A 21,566-nucleotide genomic window follows, 5' to 3' on the forward strand; every position below is an offset into this window, starting at 1 on the left:
CCATGGCTCGTTTCTTGGGGGAAGGTGTTGGGGTGCCAGCACATCCCTGTCACACCCTCACTCTCACATATCTCACACTGGCTGTGCTGCAGTCGGTCCTGTGTCCCCTCAAACAAAGCAGCTCCCCACAAATCCCAGCTGCTCTCCCAGCCTCCAGCCGCTGGCAGTGTGAGCTCACAGCCCCAGCCCTGCAGGGCTTTCCTGCAGGATGGGACCCCCGGGCTCGGGGGGCCTGTGGACCGCAGCCTGCCCAGGACAGGCAGGATGACCCAGGGGGGGATCTGTCCATCCACCCCACTGCAGCCTCTGCAAAAGGGCACTCAGGGCTGAACCATTCCTGGCTGCTTCCCTCTCTTGCCCGGGGTGAGGAGAGGGCTGGGTGGGGTCGGGACGGCCAAAACCCCGGGAGCGGGGGCTCGGCTGGCGGCTCCATGAGCGGCCGGGCAGCTCCGTGCCGGGGGGCCGGGGCCGGGCCTGGAGCCGAGCCCGGCCGGGGCGGGGGCTGGAGCCGGCCCCATGGCGGGGCGGCGGGTCGGGCCCGTCCGGGCCGTGCCGGCGGCGGGGCCGGGGCCGCTCGGAGCGGGCCGGGACGGCCCCGGACACGGCCACGGGCACGGCGCGGGGCGGGCCGGGGCGGAGCGCGGCGGCACCGAGCGAAATTGCTCGGCTCGGCACGGCACGGCAGGACACGATACGGCACTGCACGGCTCGGCTCGGCACGGCTCAGTTCGGTACGGCACTGCAGGACTTGGTACGGCTCGGTTCGGCTCGGTTGTGCTCGGTTCGGCACGGCACGGTTCGGCTCGGTTCGGCACCCCTGAGGTACCGCGCGGGGCCCGGCTGTCCCGGGGCGCCTCGGGGGTGTCCCGGGTGCGGGGCTGGGGGCGGCGATGCCGTGTCCGTGCCGTGCCGTGCCAGAGCTGCCGTGGGCCGTGCGGGACGGGAGCGGGGCGGGCAGCGCGGGTGTCCCACGGGAAGCGGAGCCCGGCGGGTTTTGGGGTTGTACCGCGCCCTAAAGCGTGCGGGCTGCGGGCAGAGCAGCAGGTTACACATGGAAATCCTGAGTGTCAGGATTTCCATGAGGAGCGGACATGCTGTAGCTCATGGAAGGAGAGGATGGATGGAGGGATGTGGGGCGGGAGGGCTGGAAGGGATGATTCTTCTCGGCTGGCTTTTCGCCCTCCCTGCCGCTCTCAGGAGCCCGCAGCTGAGCCGGTGCCGTCCCCAGCAGGTCCAGGAAGGCTGGTTCCCTGCTCCAGGGTGTCTGGGGCACAAACCCCCCAGCCCCCAGCCCCCTGCCCGCCCCTCTGCCCCTGGGGATGGCCGATGTTTGCGCATTCCTCCGAGGGCTTTCCCTCCTGCCGGCAGCCGGTTCCTCCAGGGCTGCCTCTCCCGAGCCCGGGCAGCTCAGAGCAGAGCGGGCAGAGCTCTGCTGAGGGCCCTGCTGTGTCCTGGGGGGGCTGGGAGGGGGTAGGAGCTGTGCTGGGACCTGTCCGAAAATAGGGGGAGACAGCAGGACGTGGGGACATCAGGTAGCCCAAAGGGAGTGGACCTGGAGTTGTCGGAGAAGTGCAGCCCCAGCCCCACACAGTGTTTTGTCCCTTTCTGCAGCAGGGTCCCTGTCCTTGCCTGGGATGGGGACACACGGTGGGTGGGCAGAGAGGGGCAGTGAGCTCCCAGCCACAGGACGTTGTAGTTATGGGAGTGACACCAATCCTGCCAGGGAATCCAGACTCCTATGGTGACCCTGGGCTGCTTCTGTGACCAGTTTGTGGCACCATGTGCCCTTCCAGACCCCGGAGCTCTGACCCATATCAGGTCCCCTCCTGAGCAGGGTGGGGGTGTCAGGGCTCCCCTGCTTTGTGCACATTTGCTCCCGGCTCTCCAGGGCTGCCGGGAAGTGGGAAAAGAGGAGCAGGAGGGATTGCGAAAGGGCCGTGTGTGTGTGTGTGTGTGTGTGCGTGTGTGTGCGAGGGGCCCTGGGGAGAACGGGAGGGATGGAGCCCTGAAGGCATGGGACTCACCAGACCTTCTCCTGACCCCATGCTCTCAGGGATGTCCCGGCATGGGACATCAACAGATAGTGGCTGTGTCACCCCTTAACCTTCTCAAGGAAGGATAAACAGAGCGAGCTTCCTCTCCCTTGTGCTGGCGGCTTTCCCAGTGCTGCTCTTCTCTGAGTCCTCCCAGTTGTCAGTGCCTGGGATGCTCCATGTCCCCCGTGGGTGTGTCCAAGGCTGCTGCTGGCGAGCACATCCCTGAGGGGACTCAGTGGCCTGGCCTTTCCCTGCTGCTGAGGCTTGGGATGTCATCCCTGTACTGCAGGGATGCCCTGTGCTGATCAAACCCATGGATCTGCCTCAGCAGGAGCTGCCCCTTCCCGGCTCTGTTGGCTGTTCACTGGGGTTTTGGTGGGGCAGGCTGTTGTCCTGCTGTGTGCCCTGTGAGTGCTGAAGGACACACATGGTTTGGACAGTCCTGGAAGGGGCAGCCCCTCTGCAAGATGCAGGGCAGTGATGGGGACAGTGCCTGGCTGTAAGTCACCTGTCAGGGTGACTCTGTCCTCTGATCCATCACCCACTGGGACAAGCAGCACCAGTGGGCTGGCATGGGAGCAGTTTGAGCAGGGTCATGGCTCCTGCTGCCATGTGGGGCTGTCCCCTGCCCTGAAGGGCCCTTTCACCCATGCCAGCCTCAGCAGAGCAGGGCTGAGGCTGAGGACTGGAGAGAACCCCAGGATTTTGGCTCTGCAGTACTCTCAGACACCCCACCAGCAGCTCCAGCTGTGCTGCAGGCTGGGATGTGGCCCAGGACCTCGTGCACACCCGGCTGGGACATTCCTGAGGTTTCCTGGGCAGTGGCAAGGACCTGGGCTGCTTCCCAGCTCCCACGCCCAGCCAGCCCATCCTGCAGGGCCCTTTACCCTCACTGTGGAGTTCTGCTGAGCGCCTGTGCCTGGGGCACCACATCCAGAGTGCCACAAGCACATCCAGAGTGCCATAATCACATCCAGAGTGCCACAAGCACATGCAGAGTGGTCCAAGGGGACACTGTCCCAGGCTGGAGCTGACAGCAGGGTGCTTGGTTGGGATGCTGGGGTGGGCTGCCCATTCAGAGCAAAGCCTGCGAGCAGAACAAGCAGCAGAGCAGCAGGAGAGGAGCAAACTCACAGCTTGTGCCTCAGAGGTGGAAAAAGTGCTGTGGACAATGAGAGCCCTGTTAGCCTGGCTGCCCAGGACATGGACACGGGCACGGAGCGTGTTCAGAGAGGGAGGGAGGTGCTGCAGGAACGGGCATGGAGCCGTGCTGGGCTGCAGGGAGCTCACATGGCAGGGCTGGGCTGGCCATGGAAAAGACTTTGGACCCACAGAGCACAGCTGGAATGTCACTGGGAAACTCTGAGGTGAGTGGCAGAGCTGAGGAGCCAAGGCAGAGGAAGCACAGTGGGATAAGAGATGCTGGAGCAGAGCTGGAGCAGGACCCAGGAGCAGGGATTACAGACCCTGAGGTCACACTGCTGAGGCTCAGAGGGGAGTCAATGATTTGCTGCACAAAGCCCAAGCACTTTTCAGGTGCCATATTCTGGCCCTCTCTGTTTTGCTTGTGAATGCACAGATTTTAATTTTCCATGTAGCCAAGGATGTAGGCTGCACCATGCTGATTTACCAGGCTGTCCCTATCCCCATCTCTGATTCCCCCATTTCTCTCTCTGCAGTCTGTACCAGGAAGGTGCTTTTTTTCCTCCTCCTGGCACAGTTTTGCTTTGAAAGACATGTGATCCTCACCAGAAAGCCCACAGAGCTGTGACTTCCCCATGTAACCACATTTTAGTTCCAGCAGGTGACCAGTTTTAATCCACTTAGCTGAAGGTGCACTGGTTTTGTTGAGTGCTAATTATTCATTAAAAGGTGGTGCAAGATGAATCGAATGCCTTCCAGTCTCAGCCTGTTGTATCAACACAGTTACTCCAATTAACAGGGCCTGTGATCTCATAAAAGGCCATTCCCACTTCCTGACACGGGCTATTTCTGCCAGACCGTGGAGATTGGCATTAATTGTGTCCTTCAGGGTTGTACTGACCCCGTTGTGAAAGTGCCCAGTTCCACAGCAGAGCATCCTGCTCGCTCAGAGCGCTGGGGAAGCTCCAGTTCCTAAGGAAACACACCCCAAGGTGTGCTGTGGTTAGCACTGAGGGGCTCACACTGTGTGTCAGGACAGCTCTGAGGGTTTGCAGCCCTTCCTCTGGGCAGGGCAGCGTCCCCTCGCTGACCTAGGGCTGGAAGAAGAAGTTTTGTTCCTGCTGTGAGATGGCAAGCTCATCCCTTCTCTGCTTCCCAGGCAGTGTAGAGATGAGGATGGACAATTCCCATTTTCCTAAGAAATTCCCGTTCCTGAGCCACTGGCAGGACTGGGGTGGCCCTTTGCACCCTCCATCCCTTCCTGCTGGCTGGGTAAAAGGTTCAGCAGAGCATTTCCCTGCTGTCTGCCCACAAGCACACGTCCTGCTGAGCTCTGGCAGTGCCAGAGCGGGCAGCTGAGGCACCAGGAGCCCAGACTGGCTCCCACCAAGCCCAGCTGCCTGGCCCATGTCCCCACCAGCTCTGTGGTGTCCCCAGTTGTGACAGAGGAGAGAGCCAGACTCACACTGATGTGGTTGCTTCAAGGGAGCTGATGTGCTTCACAGAATTACAGGGTTGGAAAAGACCTCCAGGGCCACCAAGTTCAACCTGTGACCAATCCCCACCTTGTGAGCCAGAGCAGAGTGCTCAGTGCCACATCCAGTCATTGCCACCACTGTGTCTGCTGTGGAACTGGACCAGCAGTGCTGGTCCTTGTTACTCCTCACTCTCTTCCTGGGCATCTCTGCAGGCTCATCCCGAGGTTCTCACTGCTCCTGGTGGCACCTCCAATGTCACATGTGCCCAAAGGGGCGGGCAGGCAGCAGGGCTGGGCCCTGTGGAGGCTTGTGTTGGTGTTTTGGGTGTGGCAGAGGGGCTGGCACTGGGCACCATCCTGGTCCATCCCTGCTTTGGTCCAGGAGGCATTCTCACGAGGCTGGAGTGTGGAGCAGGTCCTCATCATGTGGAAAAGTGAACCAAGCAGGAATGGGGCTGATTCCTCTGTGAAAACCCTGCCCTGGAGGCTGGTGGGGAGGTGGAGCAGCTGTGCCAGCCCCCAGCTCTGCATGGGGCTTGAATTTGTTTCCCTTTCTCTGTGACACTGCAGCTAAATACAGGAAATTTAAATCACCCCAGGAAAGCCCAAACTTGTTTTTTTTTTAATGTTTTCTAATGGCAAGCATGGTCTGTGTGAGTGCAGCAGGCAGGATCTGTGCTCAGGGGGACTTGGAGACAGAAATATCCTTCTGGGGGGCTTCCCTGGGGGTGTTTTGGGGGAATGCTTTCCTATCATGGCAGGGGCTGGCAGGGATGGTGGCACAATCAGAGCTTGTTAACACCCCCCATGCAGAAATGCTGCTCCTGAGCTACAGGATCCATGGGAATAACACACTGGGAAGGGAGAGCAGCTCACAGAGAAGGGTTTTCACTATTGTCTGCCGTGGGACTGGTACAGGAATACCACATCTCCCTCAGGTATTCGGGGAGCCACAAATATTGTCAGAGGAATGCGAATGCTCCGGCTGCCTCGCTCGTCATGGAAGGGAGGGCAGGAGCGTGGGCTGGAATCCCCTCAGCCAGCAGCCATTCCCTGCTCCTGCTGGATTGAGCTCCTGGCTGGTCTAGCCGGGCTTTCCCTGTGCCCTGAGCCTGTTCCAGCTCTCTCAGCTCTGGCAGCTCATCCCCTCCTTCCATTCACGTCTCCTGGGCACACCCCTGTGCCCATCTGCTCTCGCTGCCCTCGGGGTGTGATCAGACAGCACGGTGGGGGCTGCTGGCAGAGGGGGACAGGGGCACTGGGCAGGTCCCTGACAGCCCCAGGGGTACAGGGGCTGTGTGTTAGGGGCACTCTGGCCAGGCACGTGTGTTGGGGAAGATGAAACAGGAAAGCCTTATAAATATGATTGCCTGGCAAAAGATTTTGAGAATATAGAAACTATAAGTGAGATTGAAATGAAAGCAAGCTTTGAGATACCTCAGTTACTGAACAACTGGAAAACAATGGTGTGGCAGACTGAAGGTAATCCCCTTTTGAGGGAACAATTCCCTCTGCTTGCAGACAGGTCACAGGGTCAGAGCAGACCCTACAGCTTGGCAGAAGGGGCCCAAAGAGGAGTTTTTAGGGTTTAAAATGTAACACAGTGTAGTAATGTAATGATTCTTATAGGCTGTATGGAAATGCTATAGGATTTGTATATTGTACTAAATTACTTAGTGAGAATTAGAATATTCAGCACAGAAGATTTATTGTATTGTAACAGGAACCTCACTCTCTTACCGTTTTTATTCTCTTACCCTTTCTACTCTCTTACCCTCTCATCCTCTCTACCCCTCTCTCCTCTCAGGCCTGCTCTGAGCTGTGCCTGGCAGCTCCCAGCAGGGCCCTGCACCCAGGCCCTCTGCAATAAACCCCAAGTTCCACAACCTGGCTGCAGACATCTTTCGTCTCCATCCATCCTGACCATCCCTACCCCCCAACACTCCTACACACGTGGCTGTGCTGCTGGTGGGGAGGGGGTTTAACCAGCACAGAACTGGGCAGGGGGGCTGGATGGAGGGGAGGCATGGGAGGGAATGGATGGGGGTGGGATGGTGTTGCAGCACAACCCTGACCCTGCCTACCCCTTCAGGGCCACACAGCCATGGGAGGCTGCAGCACATGGGCATGGCCAGAGCTGCTGGTGCTGCTGGTGCTGCTGGGCAGCGCCTGGCTGCGGGTGGGCAGTGCCCAGCCCACCCCCCCGGGCCCCACGCAGCCCCCCGGGCCCCAGCTGAGGTTCCGCCTGGCCGGGTACCCCCGCAAGCACAACGAGGGGCGCGTGGAGATCTTCTACAACGACGAGTGGGGCACCATCTGCGACGACGACTTCACGCTGGGCAACGCGCACGTGCTGTGCCGCCACCTCGGCTTCGTGGCTGCCACCGGCTGGGCACACAGCGCCAAGTACGGCAAAGGAGTCGGTAAGAGAGGGGTGGTGGGCACAGCATCACAGCATCCCCCTGGCACAGCCCTGACAGGTCTGCAAGGGGCAGGGTCTGTGTTTGCAGAGTGCCTGGCAGTGATTGTGTGCTCAGCTGTGCACAGGTGTGCATGGTGAGAGGGGTGGTGGGCACAGCACCCCTTGGCACAGCTCTGACAGGTCTGCAAGGGGCAGGGTCTGTGTTTGCAGAGCACCTGGCAGTGATTTTGTACTCAGGTGTGCACGGTAAGAGAGGGGTAGTGGGCACAGCATCCCTCTGGCATCTCTGCAAGGGGCAGGTTCTGTGTTTCCAGAGTGCCTGGCAGTGATTGTGTGCTCAGGTGTGCACAGTAAGAGAGGGGTGGTGGGCACAGCATCCCCCTGGCACAGCCCTGGCATCTCTGCAACGGGCAGGTTCTGTGTTTCCAGAGTGCCCAACAGTGATTGTGTGCTCAGCTGTGCATGTGTGGGAGCTTTCTGTGTGGCAGAGCAGCCCCTTGGAGAGGTGGATGCTCCACTTCTGCAGACACCCACCCAGAACTATTGTAAATTCAGGCAACCTTGACAAAGAGAGAGATGGTGCATCTGACTCCATCTTATCAGAAGGCTAATTTATTACTTTATTATACCATATTATATTAAAGAATATTTATACTATACTGTACTATACTATACTAAAGAATACAGAAAGGATTCTTACAGAATGCTAAAAAGATAATAATGAAAACTCCTGACTCTCTCCAGAGTCTCGACACAGCTTGGCCCTGATTGGCCAAGGAGTGAAAACAACTCCCAGCAGAATCCAATGAAACAATCACCTGTGGGTAAACAATCTCCAAACACATTCCACATGAGCACAACACAGGAGAAGCAAATGAGATCAGAATTGTTTTCCTTTTCTCTGAGGCCTCTCTTGCTGCCTTTCAGCTTCCCAGGAGAAAAACCCTGGGTGAAGGAATCACGTTCAGGGAATGTGAATGCCACCCAAAACTTCACTCCTGGCATTTCCCTGGCCTCAGCTTTGTGCTACAGCTCCTGCTGTAACCTGTGTGATCCCTGGCCATGCCCCTGGGCACATTCCCTGCTCCCAGGGGATGCTTGGCTCCCCCTCACCCCCAGGCTGTGTCTGGCAGGGCGGATCTGGCTGGACAATGTGAATTGTGCTGGAAACGAGAAGAGCATCGGGGACTGCAAACACCGGGGCTGGGGGAACAGTGACTGCAGCCACGAGGAGGATGCAGGTGTGGTCTGCAAGGATGAACGCATCCCAGGCTTCAAGGACTCCAATGTCATCGAGGTGAGGGGGCTGCTGAGCTGGCCAGAGCAGCTGGTGACATCCAGGATGCCACAGAGCACCCTGGGTGTGGGGCAGTCTGGGATCTCTCCCTGGGAGTGCAGGAAAGCAGCAATGGCTTTCCTGGTTCTGCTCCCCGGAGATGCACCTGGGGACCCAAGGGGACAAGAGGCTCTGAGCTCCTCTCTGCATGAGGTTCAATCTTTGGCTGCCCAGGGCCATCAGGACTGGCTGTCCCTGTGTCGTGTCTGGGGACCCCTCTCCTTCATCCGTGGAGATTCCCTGGGGGTGGGCAGGCAGGAGGAGGGGCGATGGGATGAAATGTGAGCCGGGGCTGACCCGCTCCCCGCAGACGGAGCAGAGCCACCTGGAGGAGGTGCGGCTGCGGCCGGTGGTGTCCGGGGGGCGGCGGCAGCTGCCGGTGACAGAGGGCATCGTGGAGGTGCGCTACAAGGACAGCTGGGCACAGATCTGCGACCAGGGCTGGGACAGCCACAACAGCCGCGTGGTCTGCGGCATGATGGGATTCCCTGCAGAGAAAAAAGTCAACAGGAACTTCTACAGGTGAGTGAGGCCAGCAGGGAGCACACAGGGGTGGGGTGTCCAAGCAGGGATGGGGATGGTGCCAGGGGCGTGGGGCAGTGCTGGGGGGGACAGCACAGGCTGTGCTGTTGGGTGTTGTGGATTCTAAAATCTCTCCCACCCTGCTGCTCGCCAGTCCAAGCCCCAGCTGGACATCTGGGCAGTTGCTAACCAACCTGGGGGGCTGTGGGGTGGTTGGGAGGCTGTATCCCCCTGCCACACACACTGCAGCAAAGGGGAATGCTTTTGCTCCCTGGCAGCGCTGTCCCCATGCCAAGGGGAGGTTTGCAGCCATCAGGGGATGCTCCAGCCACACCGTGGGCTGACAAGGGGCAGGGACACGCCGTGCCTGGCACTGGGTGTGCCCTGAGCTGGTGTTGCTCCACAGGAGGCTGAGGCGAGCAGCCAGGACCAAGGGCCCCAGCCTGAGGCTGGGCAGCAGGTAAGGGGCCAGGGCCCCATCTGCTGAGCCATGGCAGAGCTGGGCTGTCCAGCCCCACCAGTCTCTGCTGTCAGAATGGATCTGGGCACAAACAGATCCAGATGGAGCAGACTGAATGCTTGGGCTGTGCTGGCCTAGTAGGACAAACCCCACCCCAGGGCACCTGCCTGGGTGTGCTGGAGTTCCCCATTCCCCACAAGAGACCATCTCTCTCCCAGGCTGGTCGTGCTCCAGGCAGAGCCACCCTGTCCTGCACACCAGGCAGGAGTCCTGGCACCCCGGGAGGGCAGCAGGAGGCCTCGGAGCAGAGCTGTCTCTCCTGGTGGATGGGGAGGAAGGGCTGTGGAAATGGGCTGCTTTCTGCAGAAAGCAGCACTGGGGGTGCTGGAAGGGCTGTGTACCCCTCCATTCCCTGCAGGATGGGCTGGCATGGGCACCAGAGCCTGTGCTCAGCAGTGCTGATGGGCACAGTGTGGCAGGTCCTGCCCCAAGTGCCACATCTGCTTGGGGTCTGCCCACTCATCCTCTGCCTACTCATTCTTGCTGCCTTTCTGCTAGGCCCAGGGGATGGTCTGGCTGCCCTTTCCCTCCATCCCTGATTCCTGCTGCTGGATCTGTTGGTGGATACAGTGAGCCAGAGCCCATCCTCTCTGGGCAGGGGCTTGACACCTCTTTCCTGAGCCCCAGTCCCACCACCTTCCCTGGTGCTGAATGTGCCCTACCCTCACTGTGAGCTCTTTGTTGTGACATTCCCAGATCTGTGTCCCCTACAGTAATCCTTGCCATCTCCTGCAGCTGGTGATGGGAATTCAGGCAGGGTCATCCCATGGGTTTCCTCAGCTCCCACCTGAAGGTTCTGGTTGCTCCAATGGCTGGTTTGGTGCTGACTGCCCCTTTCCCAGCAAGCAGCTCCTTCCCCTGCAGCACTGGGGGAGATGTTTTGTGTCTCCATGAGGCTGAAATCCTGTCCCTCTGCCCTGAGCAGGAACTGGCTCCTGAGAGCCACACTGTTTTGTAGGGAGTGATCAATTTGGGGCTGCACAGCCACAGTCATATGAAAGCACAAGGATAATCCAGGCTGGAAGGGACCTCTGGGAGTCCTGGGCCAACTCCTTGTGTGGAGCAGAGCCAGCTGTGGGTTAAACCCAGGATTTCATCCAGCTGGCTTTTGAAACCTTCCAAGGATGGAAATTCAGCAGCCCTGCGGTCTCTGCTCCAATGTAGAACAGCCCTCATGGGCAAAAGGTTTTCCTTACCCTGAGCCTGAACCTTTTGTTGTCAGTCATGCCTCTTTCCTCTTGTGCTCTTCCCTCCCTGCTGGAAGAGCCAGGATCCTCACAGCTCCCAGCTCAGCCCTGGCTGGAGCAGTCCCACACCCCCAGCCCCTGCCAGGCCTCTGGCTGGCTGCTCTCCCTGGGGCTCACACCACACACATGGCATCTTCTTGTCCTGGGGACCCAGATCCAGGTGCAGGATCCAGATGTGGTTTCCTGAGTGTGAGTGGGCACTGATGCCCTCTGGCTGTATGAATCCCAGCCCTGTGCTGTGTCCTGTGCAGCTGACACCAACCTGTGCTGCCCTGTGGGGACAGTGGCCAGGCTTGGCTCTGCCTGGTCCCTGGGGCTGGCAGTCCCCTGCCCTCCTTTGGGCCACTCTGCTCTTCACTCCCTGTGGGCTCTGGGGTTTTGGCTCTGCTCTGCATCTTCCTCCCTGAGGGAAACAAGCATTTGAGGATGTTGGGATTGCACCTACACCTTGTGTGTGCTGAGCCCCAGGCAGCTTTCCCTCATGGCTCAGCCTATGCCAGGGCTGCTTCCCTCGCTGGCAGCAGCCCTTGCCAGCCTGCAGCAAGTTCCACTGTGCCCCATGGCTCCAGGACAAGCACCCTGGGGCTGCCTGTGCTGCTTGCTAGGTGTCCTGCACCTTGGGGACATGGCACAGTGGTAGCATGGTGTCTGGATGAGGACACAGACACGACCACACCTGACTGATCAAATGGTGGCTGCTGGTGTTTGATCTTTTGGTCTGTGACAAGGCAGAGCAGATGTGGCTGCATCCAGCAGTTTCCTGGTGGGATGCATGCAGGAAACTGCATCACTGCTGTGGAAGTGTGGCTGTGTCACACTGCTGGCAGCAGATGATGCTGTTGCACCCCTGTGTGACACAAAGGGGATGCACGTGAGTTCAGTCTCCAGTGAAGCCAGGGCAGGTTGTGCTCCCTGTGTCACTGCTGAGGGCAGAGGTGACAGCCTGAAATCCCAGGCTTTGTGATGGTTGTTTTCTATTTTCCAGGCTGGCCTCCAAATCTCAGCCTAAACAAAAGCGCAGGGAGGACGTAGGGCCCAAGAAGAGGTAAATGGCTCAGTGGAGAGCCAGAGGCAGGAGCCCCAGAGCTGTGTGTGTCCCCATGTGTGTCCCTGTGCTGCTGGGGGTGCGGCACAGGCACCTGGCAAGGGGTGGGTGCCTGGCAGGCACCGTGTGTCACCCTGGGGACAGGGCAAGGGGCACAGCCAGCACGTGCAGCTGCAGGCAGGGTGGCTGGTGACACCTCCACTGCCACTGCTCACTCTGGCCATGGCTCAGGGCTCCTGTCCCCCTCACAGGCTCTTCACAGAGCGGCAGCAGCTCAACTACCGCCTGCACTTGGTGTCCTGCACGGGGACAGAGGTGCACCTGTCCATGTGCTCCTTCGAGTTCTACCGGGGCAACTCCTCAGCAGCCTGCGGCTCCGGCATGCCCGCCGTGGTCAGCTGCGTGCCCGGGCCCCTCTTCGCCACTGGCAGTGCCCACAAGAAGAAACAGCGCCAGCAGCAGCAGCAGCAGGGCCAGGTGAGCCCTGCAGGGAGGGGACGAGTTCTGTGGTGGCCCACAGCAGGACAGTGCCCCACTCTGGGCCAGGCTCTGTCCTCAGGTGTGCGGGTTGGTGGGTGACCAGCTCCGGAGCGGGAGGTGGGGACGGTGTCCTGTCCCTGCACATCCCAGCGCTGCGTGTGCCACCCCACACTGTCCCACCCTTGTCCCTGCTCCCACAGCCCCGGATCCGGCTGAAGGGCGGCGCCAGGGTGGGCGAGGGCCGCGTTGAGGTGCTCAGGAGCAGCGAGTGGGGCACCATCTGCGACGACCGCTGGAACCTGCAGTCGGCCAGCGTGGTGTGCCGCGAGCTGGGCTTCGGCAGCGCCAAGGAGGCCCTCACCGGGGCACGCATGGGCCAAGGTGAGCCTGCTGGGCAGACTGCAGGGCTGCATTTATTACAGCAGGGGGTTCTTGGGGTCTCTCCAACCCCAGCTGCAGTAGGTGTCTGGATAGCAAAGCCTTGCTTGTTGGGATCTCTAGCTGGTCAGAGTGACCCCGAGAAAAGCTGGAAAGTCTCTTTTCCCAGCCTGGTGCTTGAAGAAGGAGTCAGGGCTCTTCATTGCTTGGTCTCAAGGTAGTTTATTTTATTTTATCTATAAAAAATTTTCTCCTGCCCTGCCGAGGTCAGCTCAGCAAGATGGTTCCAGGCACTCTGCCTGCCCCCGGGGCAGTGTTATCTTTTTATACTAAAAACTACATATACAATGTTTACAATTACTTCCCAATACCTATCACCTATGTTAGACAGTGAGCTTCTTAATCTAAACCAATCTGTAAGTGCCAACATCACAGCAGAAGATGGAGGCCAAGAAGAAGAAGCAGAAAGGCTGGACACACCCAGTTCCCTCCATCTTGCCTCCTGAACCCCCATACCAAAAACCCTAAAATCTACTTTTCCACCCCGTGATAGCTTCATTAATATTCTAGTTAAACTGTTGTGGCTTGCTGATCTTCATACAAGGTTGGTAATTTGCTCCACGGGTCATAATCAAAACCACAGGTGTTTTGGGCTCTGTGCCAGGGTCCCTGAGACCCCTGGCAGGGGTCTTGGGTGCTCAGGACAGCCAGAGGGATGTCCTGGGTCCTGACACTTGCTAAGCTCCACTATTGGAACAATTACCAATATAGCTGGAACGGGACGTTCTGAGCTTGTCTGGCCCTTGCTGCTTGACCAAAACGCAGCAACTGTGGTGATTTCACCCCAGAGACACTTTTGGCTGGCTGGATGCTGCAGATGGGCACGTGGAGACAAGCCCAGGCATGCAGGAGCTCTGGTGGTCCTCAGGCTTACCTCTGGTGGAAAAGCTTTAAGGTGATGGTGAAGGAAAGGAGCCGGTTCTGATGGAGGGTTTGGATCCAGAGCTTTATTCCTGGCCCACAGGCCTCTGAATGCAGCACCAGCTCCAGCAGAACCTCCTGAACTGCATATTTGCTGTTCCTTTGAACCCTGGGGAGAGGGAAGGGGCACAGGGGGCCACCAACCAGGTACAGGGCAGGGAAGTCTCAAGGGACAAAGGACACCTGGATGGCCCAATGTCCCCCAGGGGTTGGAGGGCATCTTTTGAATTCTGCCAATCACTCAATGCCCTTCTGGAATGTCAGGATTGACAGACAGTGCTGGGCAGGGGTCAGGGAGGGGGAGGGAGAGGAGACTGACACACCTGGGGAAGAAATCTTCACGGAGAAACCCAGGGTATCTGAGGCAAACCATGACACCACACTGCAACACTCCACTTGTCCAGGTCCCTCAGGCAGGCTCCCAGCTGCAGGCAATCTTAGCAGGCAGCTCAGCTCTTCAGTGAGATCAGCTCTTTGAATTCAGCTCTCAGTGATTTCAGCTCTTTGCTTGTTAAGTGCCTCAGCAGACACAGGACAGAGAGAGGAGAAGAATTGTATGAGGTTCTGTTGTATTTGCTGGGACCCTCATGGCAGGGAGGTGTCACTATAGAACACAAAATAACACAACTGACGTGCATACACTTGTTTTTAAGGTAAAGAAGGGAAGTTTGTTTTCTGACTCTAGTATTTATAGATTTCTAAAAGTGAGAGTGGATTGGAGGGTGAAAGTGCCACCTCTTCAATGACACTGGACAAACTAACAGTTTATTAAATTTCTTTTCTTCTAGAAAAGAATGCAAAACAGTAAGTTATTTACAGAAAGTGTGTGAGAAAGTTCGTTACAAGAATGTAAACATCAAAAAGCTTAGAAAATCTTAAAAAAATCAAGGTAACAGGGAGGAATGATGAATCCGATTCCATGTTCTCAGAAGGCCAATTTATTATTTTAGAATACCATATTAAAGAATACTAAACTAAACTATACTAAAGAATACAGAAAGATTCTTACAGAAGTCTAAAAAGATAATAATGAAAACTCCTGACTCTCTCCAGAGTCTTGACACAGTTTGGCACTGATTGGCCATTGAGTCAAAACACTCACACCAGAAATCCAATGAAACAATCACCTGTGGGTAAACAATCCCCAAACACATTCCACATGTGAGCACAACACAGGAGAAGCAAATCAGATAATTATTGTTTTCCTTTTTCTCTGAGGCTTCTCAGCTTCCCAGGAGAAAAATCCTGGGTGAAGGGATTTTTCAGAAAATGTGAATATGACATAGTTCCACAGGGGTGTCTTTATTAGCAGCTTCTGTGAAGGGTGATAGTGACAGCTCTTCTGCTGAACAGTGCAGGAATGGGGGTTTCTATAGGGTATAGGGGTTTTGGGAAACAGTCCAATATTAAGAGTTGAGGTCAAAGTGACAGAGAGATAACAGGAGTCTGGAGGTGGAAGAGGGGCTTCTTTTGGTCCAGTCATCATGACTAGGCATTTCTTATCTTAGGCAACTGACTGCCAGGGAGGCCTTGCAGGCCCTGTGGCTGCTACAGCACCAGGCATCCCCTCCTGGAGCTGAGGATGAGGCACTTATCCAGGCTTTGCTTGGCTGGGGTGTCCTGTGAGCACTGGGATACATGGAGCATCCCAATGGGACCATGGCCACTCAACCACACTGCCCCAGGCAGCAGCTGTGGAGGCTGGAGTGCCCAACTCCCTCAGACCTGCCAAAAAGAGAGGGCAGCCTTGGGGACATGGGTGGTCCTGTACTGCAATGAAAGGTGATTCTGATGAAGGGGAGAGAGAATGAAGCATCTGACTCCATGGGTATCAGAAGGCTAATGAATTACTTTATTATACTATACTGTGTACATTTCATCGAAACTGAATCTGCCAAGCACTCAGCTGCACTCCACTGCAGAGAATCTCAGCCCACAGTCCCAACACACACACACACAGCTGGCCCTGATAGGCCAAGGAAACAAAACATCCTCACTTTGGATAAACAATCTCCACATTGCATTCTACTTCATTCTACTTTGGCACAACACAGGCCCAGCAAGTGATAAGAATTATGTTTTCCCTTTCTCTGAGGTTCAGAGAATGTGAATCTCAGAAATCCTTGGGAAGAGAAACGGGACAACAGCCCTGAGCATCCCTGTGTCACAGGGGGGCCCTGATTTCTGCTGTCCTCCTGCAGGGACGGGCCCCATCCACCTGAACGAGGTGCAGTGCCGGGGCACCGAGAAGTCCCTGTGGAACTGTCCCTTCAGGAACATCACCCAGGAGGACTGCAAGCACACGGAGGACGCTGCTGTTCGCTGCAACATCCCCTACATGGGCTACGAGAACCTGGTGCACACCATGGGGGCTGCTGGCTCCGGGGGGCTCCCAGCAGTGGGGTCTCAGAGTGGGGGGCTGGGAAAGGCCCACAGAATCCATGGGAACCTCATCTGTCCTCCTCTGCACCCCACACATTTCCCCCTGTCCTGGGAGATCAGGGATTTTGTGGGTGGGAACCCCTGTGAGGAAGAGGGTGGAGGGGAGGCTGTGGGGGCTCTGGGTGTTCTGTGGGTGCTGCTCCCTGCTGCTTTTCCTGCTGCCAGCCTGTGCCCACTCCCCAACAGAAACACCAGAAAAAAAATCACTGTGGGATAACCAGGAGATTTTTTTTTTTTTTTACCTGTGATGAAACAAGCAAATGGAGCCCTTTGTTCCTGTTTGCCCTGGCCCATCGTTTCATCCACTTTGAGCTCTTTTTAATGATCTTTAACTCTCTCACACCTGTAATGTCAGAAATGACGCCATTTCAAAATGAACTATTTTCAGTTCATTCAGTGCTGGGTGAGACAATTCCCAAACTCACAAGCCATTTCTTGTCCCCAAATCCACCAGTTTTGGCAAGTTCCCTGCCAACCAAAGCTGTGCTTGGCTTTGCTCAGTTCCTGCTTCCCCATCCCCATGTGCAGGCACAGCCTGGGACAGGGGCCGGGGACAGCCCTGCATGCAGGGGGAGCATCGCCTGTGACGGTGATGACGCTGCCACCGCCTTTCTCTGCAGATTCGGCTGAGCGGGGGCCGGAGCCGCTTCGAGGGGCGGGTCGAGGTGGCGGTGGGGGCTGGCGACGGGGACCAGCCCCGCTGGGGTCTGGTGTGCGGAGAAGGCTGGGGCACCCTCGAGGCGATGGTGGCCTGTCGCCAGCTGGGGCTGGGATTCGCTAACCACGGCTTACAAGTAGGTGCCAGCACCAGCTTGGCCAGGGCAGCAGCAGCCACCACCACTGCTCACAGGGCTGGGGACAGGGATGGATGGGGACGGAGGGGGGACAGGAGGTGGCACAGCATGGGGTGCCTGCTCACGGCCCCAGGGTTTCCCTGCAGATCCGCCTGGCCGGCGGGAGGACAGAGTTTGAGGGCCGCGTGGAGGTGAAGAGAGGCAGTAAGTGGGGCACGGTCTGCAGCGATGGCTGGACCACCAAGGAGGCCATGGTGGCCTGTCGTCAGCTCGGCCTGGGCTACTCCCTGCATGCTGTGACGGTAGGTGCCAGAGAGGAGGGCCCCTGGTGAGCACAGGCACCAGCCAGCACTTCCCAAACAACCGTGGGGCTGCATGGGGACAGGTGGGGACAGAGGGACACAGACCCCTGTGGGCAGCTGTGGTGGGGGGCTTGGCTGCAGCCTGGGTAGAAGTGATCCTGGGCAATCCGGCCACCAGCCCTGCCACCCACCCTGCCTCACCCCCTCACCAGGAGACCTGGTACTGGGACGCCAGCAACGTGACAGAGATGGTCATGAGCGGGGTGAAGTGCGCCGGCCACGAGATGTCCCTGAGCCACTGCCAGCACCACGGCGCCAGCCTGAGCTGCAGGAACACGGGCACGCGCTTCGCTGCAGGCGTCATCTGCTCCGAGAGTGAGCTGAGGGAATGGGGGCTGCAGGGGGGCCTGTCTGTGCTGGGGGTTCTGCAGCGAGGGGCTGTGGGCAGTGGGCTCTGCAGGTATGGATTCTGAGCTGTGGGGTTTGTGGGTGGTCAGGTCTGTGGGTAGTGGGGTTTGTGGGCAGTGGGGTCTGCCAGCAGTGAGGTCTGTGGGAAGTGGGGTCTGCAGGTATGGACTCTGAGCACTGGGGTCTGCGGGCAGTGGGCTCTGTGGGCAGTGGGGTCTGCAGGCATGAACTCTGAGCACTGGCATCCGTGGGTGGTGGAGTCTGCAGGCAGTGGAGTCTGCGAGCAGTGGGATCTGCAGGCATGGACTCTGAGCATTGGGGTGTGTGGGCGATGGGCTCTGTAGACACCGGTGTAGTGGGGCCAGGAGCTGTGCTCAGTGGAGTTTGCAGCTGGAGGTCAGGGTTCAGCCAACACCCAGCCATTGCAGAGGGCACATGTCCCTCCTGGCTGGCTTAACCCTGGGCGCTGCCCCATCCCTGCCAAGAGCAGGGCCCGTCCCTGAGCAGCCGCCTGTCCCCAGCTGCCTCAGACCTGCTGCTGCACGCGCCGCTGGTGCAGGAGACGGCGTACATCGAGGACAGGCCGCTGCACATGCTGTACTGTGCTGCTGAGGAGAACTGCCTGGCCAGCTCGGCCCGCCTGGCCAACTGGCCCTACGGCCACCGCCGCCTGCTCCGCTTCTCCTCGCAGATCCATAACCGCGGCCGCGCCGACTTCCGCCCCAAGGCCGGCCGCCACTCCTGGGTCTGGCACGAGTGCCACCGGTGCGTGTGGGGCACAGCAGGGAGGGGATACATGGGGCTGGGGGTCAGGGAAGGGAGAGGGTGCTGCTGCTGCAATGGGCTGGGTGAAGAGGGTGCTGGACAGGGGTGACGCTAAAAGACAGTGACACTGTGCAAATATGACACTGAGAGAGGATGATGCTGGATGAGGGTGACACCAGGTTGTTGTCATCTTATTTCAAAAGTCCCAAACCTTCTCAGTGATTTCTTATGGGCAGCTCCTCGCAGCACTGACTCCTTCTTCCTCACAGCACAACGAACAAACTCCAACTCTCCCCTCACCCAGCTAACCCACTCTTTTGTAGCACTCATCTTCTTATTGGACACAGCTGTGGCCTATTAAGGGCAGGCCTGTTCTAATCTTTGGTGATTAGTACAGCTGCAACTCCTCAGGTGTGAGATTACCTTCTGCATTATTCTGTTACATTCTGTCACTCCACACCGGGTGAAGGGGACACTGCATAGCCCAAATCTGGTGCTCAGGGTCCAATTTTGTCTGGTTTGGCTTAGGGGCTGTTCATGGATAAGCAGTGTTGGGGCTGGGGTCTCCAGGAAGGCAGGGATGGGGCTGCAGGCTGTGCCTTGCAGCTGAACCCTCTGCTTGCGTGGCCAGCTGGCTGGGGACAGCTGTGTCCCCTTCCAGGGCAGGACACAGCCTTGCCCAACCTCACAGTGCTGCCACCTCAGAGCAGGGGCTGTGGGGACATTCCTGGCAGCAGGGGGCTGATGCAGGGCAGGGCAGTCTGCAGCAGGTGCTGGCTCCCTCCCACAGGCACTACCACAGCATGGACATCTTCACCCACTACGACATCCTGACCCCCAATGGCACCAAGGTGGCCGAGGGACACAAGGCCAGCTTCTGCCTGGAGGACACTGAGTGCGAGGAAGGTGGGTGACATGGAGCCCTGCAGCACTGTCCCTGCCTGTGTCCCCATGGTGGGGCCAGGCTGGGGGGTCTCAGCAGGGACCAGCTGTGTCTCCTCCTGCCTGCAGACGTGGCCAAGAGGTACGAATGTGCCAACTTTGGGGAGCAGGGCATCACCGTGGGCTGCTGGGACCTGTACCGGCACGACATCGACTGCCAGTGGATCGACATCACTGATGTCAAACCAGGCAACTACATCCTGCAGGTGCTGCACCTGACCCTCCCAGCCTCTGTCCCTGCACCTCAGCCCTCCCCACACATCAGCCACCCATCACTCTCTCCTGCTGGAGCTCAGTGGGTGTGCTGGCACTGCCTGTCCTTGTGCCCACAGACTCAGACATGCTGCCACATGGGTTTTCCAACTCTGAGCAGCACTGCTCATGGTGCACAGGGACAGGGCCACTCCATCACATCAGCAGCCACTGGCTCCTTGGAGCTCTCCAGCACACCCACCACAGCTGGGGAGATACATCCTGTGGGGCTTGGGCTGGGATCTCACTATCAGTGCCCCACAGGTCGTGATCAACCCCAACTTCGAGGTGGCAGAAAGTGACTTCACCAACAATGCCATGAAATGCAACTGCAAGTACGACGGGCACCGCATCTGGGTGCACAGCTGCCACATCGGTAATGGCACGGGGCACGGCATGGGGGTGAGGGTGGAGGGCAGTGACAGGGCTGCAGGAAGCCATGAGGATGAGGATGGTGCTGCTGGGGGCACCTACAGTGGAAGGTGCCGGCAGGGGATGCACTGCAGCAGAGCTGACAGCCCCTGCCCTCTGCCCGCAGGAGATGCGCTCAGCGAGGAGGCCAACAAGCGGTTTGAGCAGTACCCAGGTCAGCTCAACAACCAGATTTCATAGGGCCCCGGTCCTGGGGAGACAGGCATCTCCCTCCCTCACCCCATACTGGTGGGAGGAAGCTGCTGGAAGACCGGCAGGGAGGCCTGATGCCCAGTGCTGCTGCCACTGTGTCCTGCCGGGGACTGCCCAGGACTCGCCACCGGCTGCCCTTGCCCACCTCGGTGGGGCTGGTGCTGGAGGCACCTGCACCTCCCAGCCTGGGGCTGCCACCCCAACCACTGGCCAGAAGAGCGTGCCCACATCCCCTGGGCTGCGGCACACGGGTACAGTCCGGGAGGTCCTGCATCCCTCCCATCCCAGCTGCACCCCAGCTCCCACTGCCCCCTTCAGCCCTGGTTCCTCTCACCCCACAGCTCACCCCCTCAGCTGGCCCCAGGGCCCACCACCCACACAGGGCCCCAGGAGCCACTGGTCCCCCTGGGGATGGTGCAGGTGTCTCTGCCCACAGCGCTGCCCAGGGGTGGCTCCTACCCCATCTCTCAGTTGTAATTTTATTTCCTCTATAAAGTTGTAAGTTCTATTTCTCAATGGTTGCTGGCACGTCTCTGGGCTGGGATGAGGAGCAGGTGGCAGGGTTCATTCTGCAGGGCTGGTCGCCACCCTGGCACAGTGTAGGAGCATGCCCTGGTCCCTGCAATGCCTCATCCACACAGCCCTGGCCCCACAGCAGCCCCCAGCACCATCCTCAGCCAGGGCTGGTCCTCCGGGGGTAAGCCCAGGTGGGTGAGAGGAAGGAACCAGCAGCAGCCCCACAGCACCGTGTGGGGAGGAACTGAGGAGGAACTGAGGAGCAGGGATGAGCTGGTTCCACCTCACCAGATCCAGGGCGAATGTTACCAAGCAGAAATCCCATCCTGGGGCTGTGACCCTTGAGGATTGGGGTCCAGAGAAAGTCCCTGGGACTGTGAGCCTTTGAGGATTGGGGTCCACAGGAAATCCTTGAGGCTGTGACGCTTGGGGATTGGGGTCCACAGGAAATCCCTGGGGCTGTGACCCTTGAGGATTGGGGTCCACAGGAAATCCTTGAGGCTGTGACCCTTGAGGATTGGGGTCCACAGGAAATCCCTGGGGCTGTGACCCTTGAGGATTGGAGTCCACAGGAAATCCCTGAGGCTGTGACCCTTGAGGATTGGGGTCCACAGGAAATCCCTGGGGCTGTGACCCTTGGGGATTGGGGTCCACAGGAAATCCCTGGGGTCCACCGGACCGTGACCCACAAGAACCGAGGTCCCACAGCAGAGCGGGGCTGCCTCAGCTCGTGTGGGAGCACAGCCCGGCCTGGAGCCGAGGCACTGGGCAGGAACACTGGGATGTGACACGAGGGCCCAGGGAGCTCCGGCCCAGCTCTCACCCCTCAGCTGGCTGCTCTGACCCCACCAACCCTTCCCCATTGCGGAGACCCCGGGCACTGCCCTCAGCCGGGGAGGAGGAAGGAGCCGGCCTTGGCTCGGCCCCGGAACGC

The 21,566-nt window shown here is 58.6% G+C and overlaps 1 protein-coding gene across 2 annotated transcripts; it reads left to right on the plus strand.

Annotated features, from left to right (window-relative positions):
- The first annotated feature begins 534 nt into the window (after positions 1-534).
- On the plus strand, positions 535-20,579 carry LOXL3 (lysyl oxidase like 3). 2 transcript variants are annotated; one of them, XM_071455815.1, is made up of 15 exons: positions 535-751; positions 6,749-7,079; positions 8,212-8,375; positions 8,725-8,936; positions 12,000-12,225; positions 12,429-12,609; positions 15,789-15,943; positions 16,650-16,823; positions 16,970-17,125; positions 17,338-17,500; positions 18,055-18,298; positions 19,089-19,204; positions 19,310-19,446; positions 19,757-19,868; positions 20,031-20,579. In XM_071455815.1, exons 2-15 carry the CDS (start codon positions 6,761-6,763, stop codon positions 20,102-20,104), a joined length of 2,433 nt encoding a protein of 810 aa, XP_071311916.1. In that variant the 5' UTR covers positions 535-751; positions 6,749-6,760; the 3' UTR covers positions 20,105-20,579. The 2 variants fall into 2 exon arrangements, with proteins under 2 accessions (XP_071311916.1, XP_071311918.1); XM_071455817.1 differs by lacking the exon at positions 16,970-17,125 and having other exon boundaries at positions 535-731.
- Positions 20,580-21,566: the final 987 nt, after the last annotated feature.

Source organism: Agelaius tricolor, unplaced genomic scaffold (genome assembly GCF_023055355.1).
Source record: "Agelaius tricolor isolate 1412-34295 unplaced genomic scaffold, bAgeTri1.0.p SCAF_54, whole genome shotgun sequence".
NCBI classification, from domain to species: Eukaryota; Metazoa; Chordata; class Aves; order Passeriformes; family Icteridae; genus Agelaius; species Agelaius tricolor.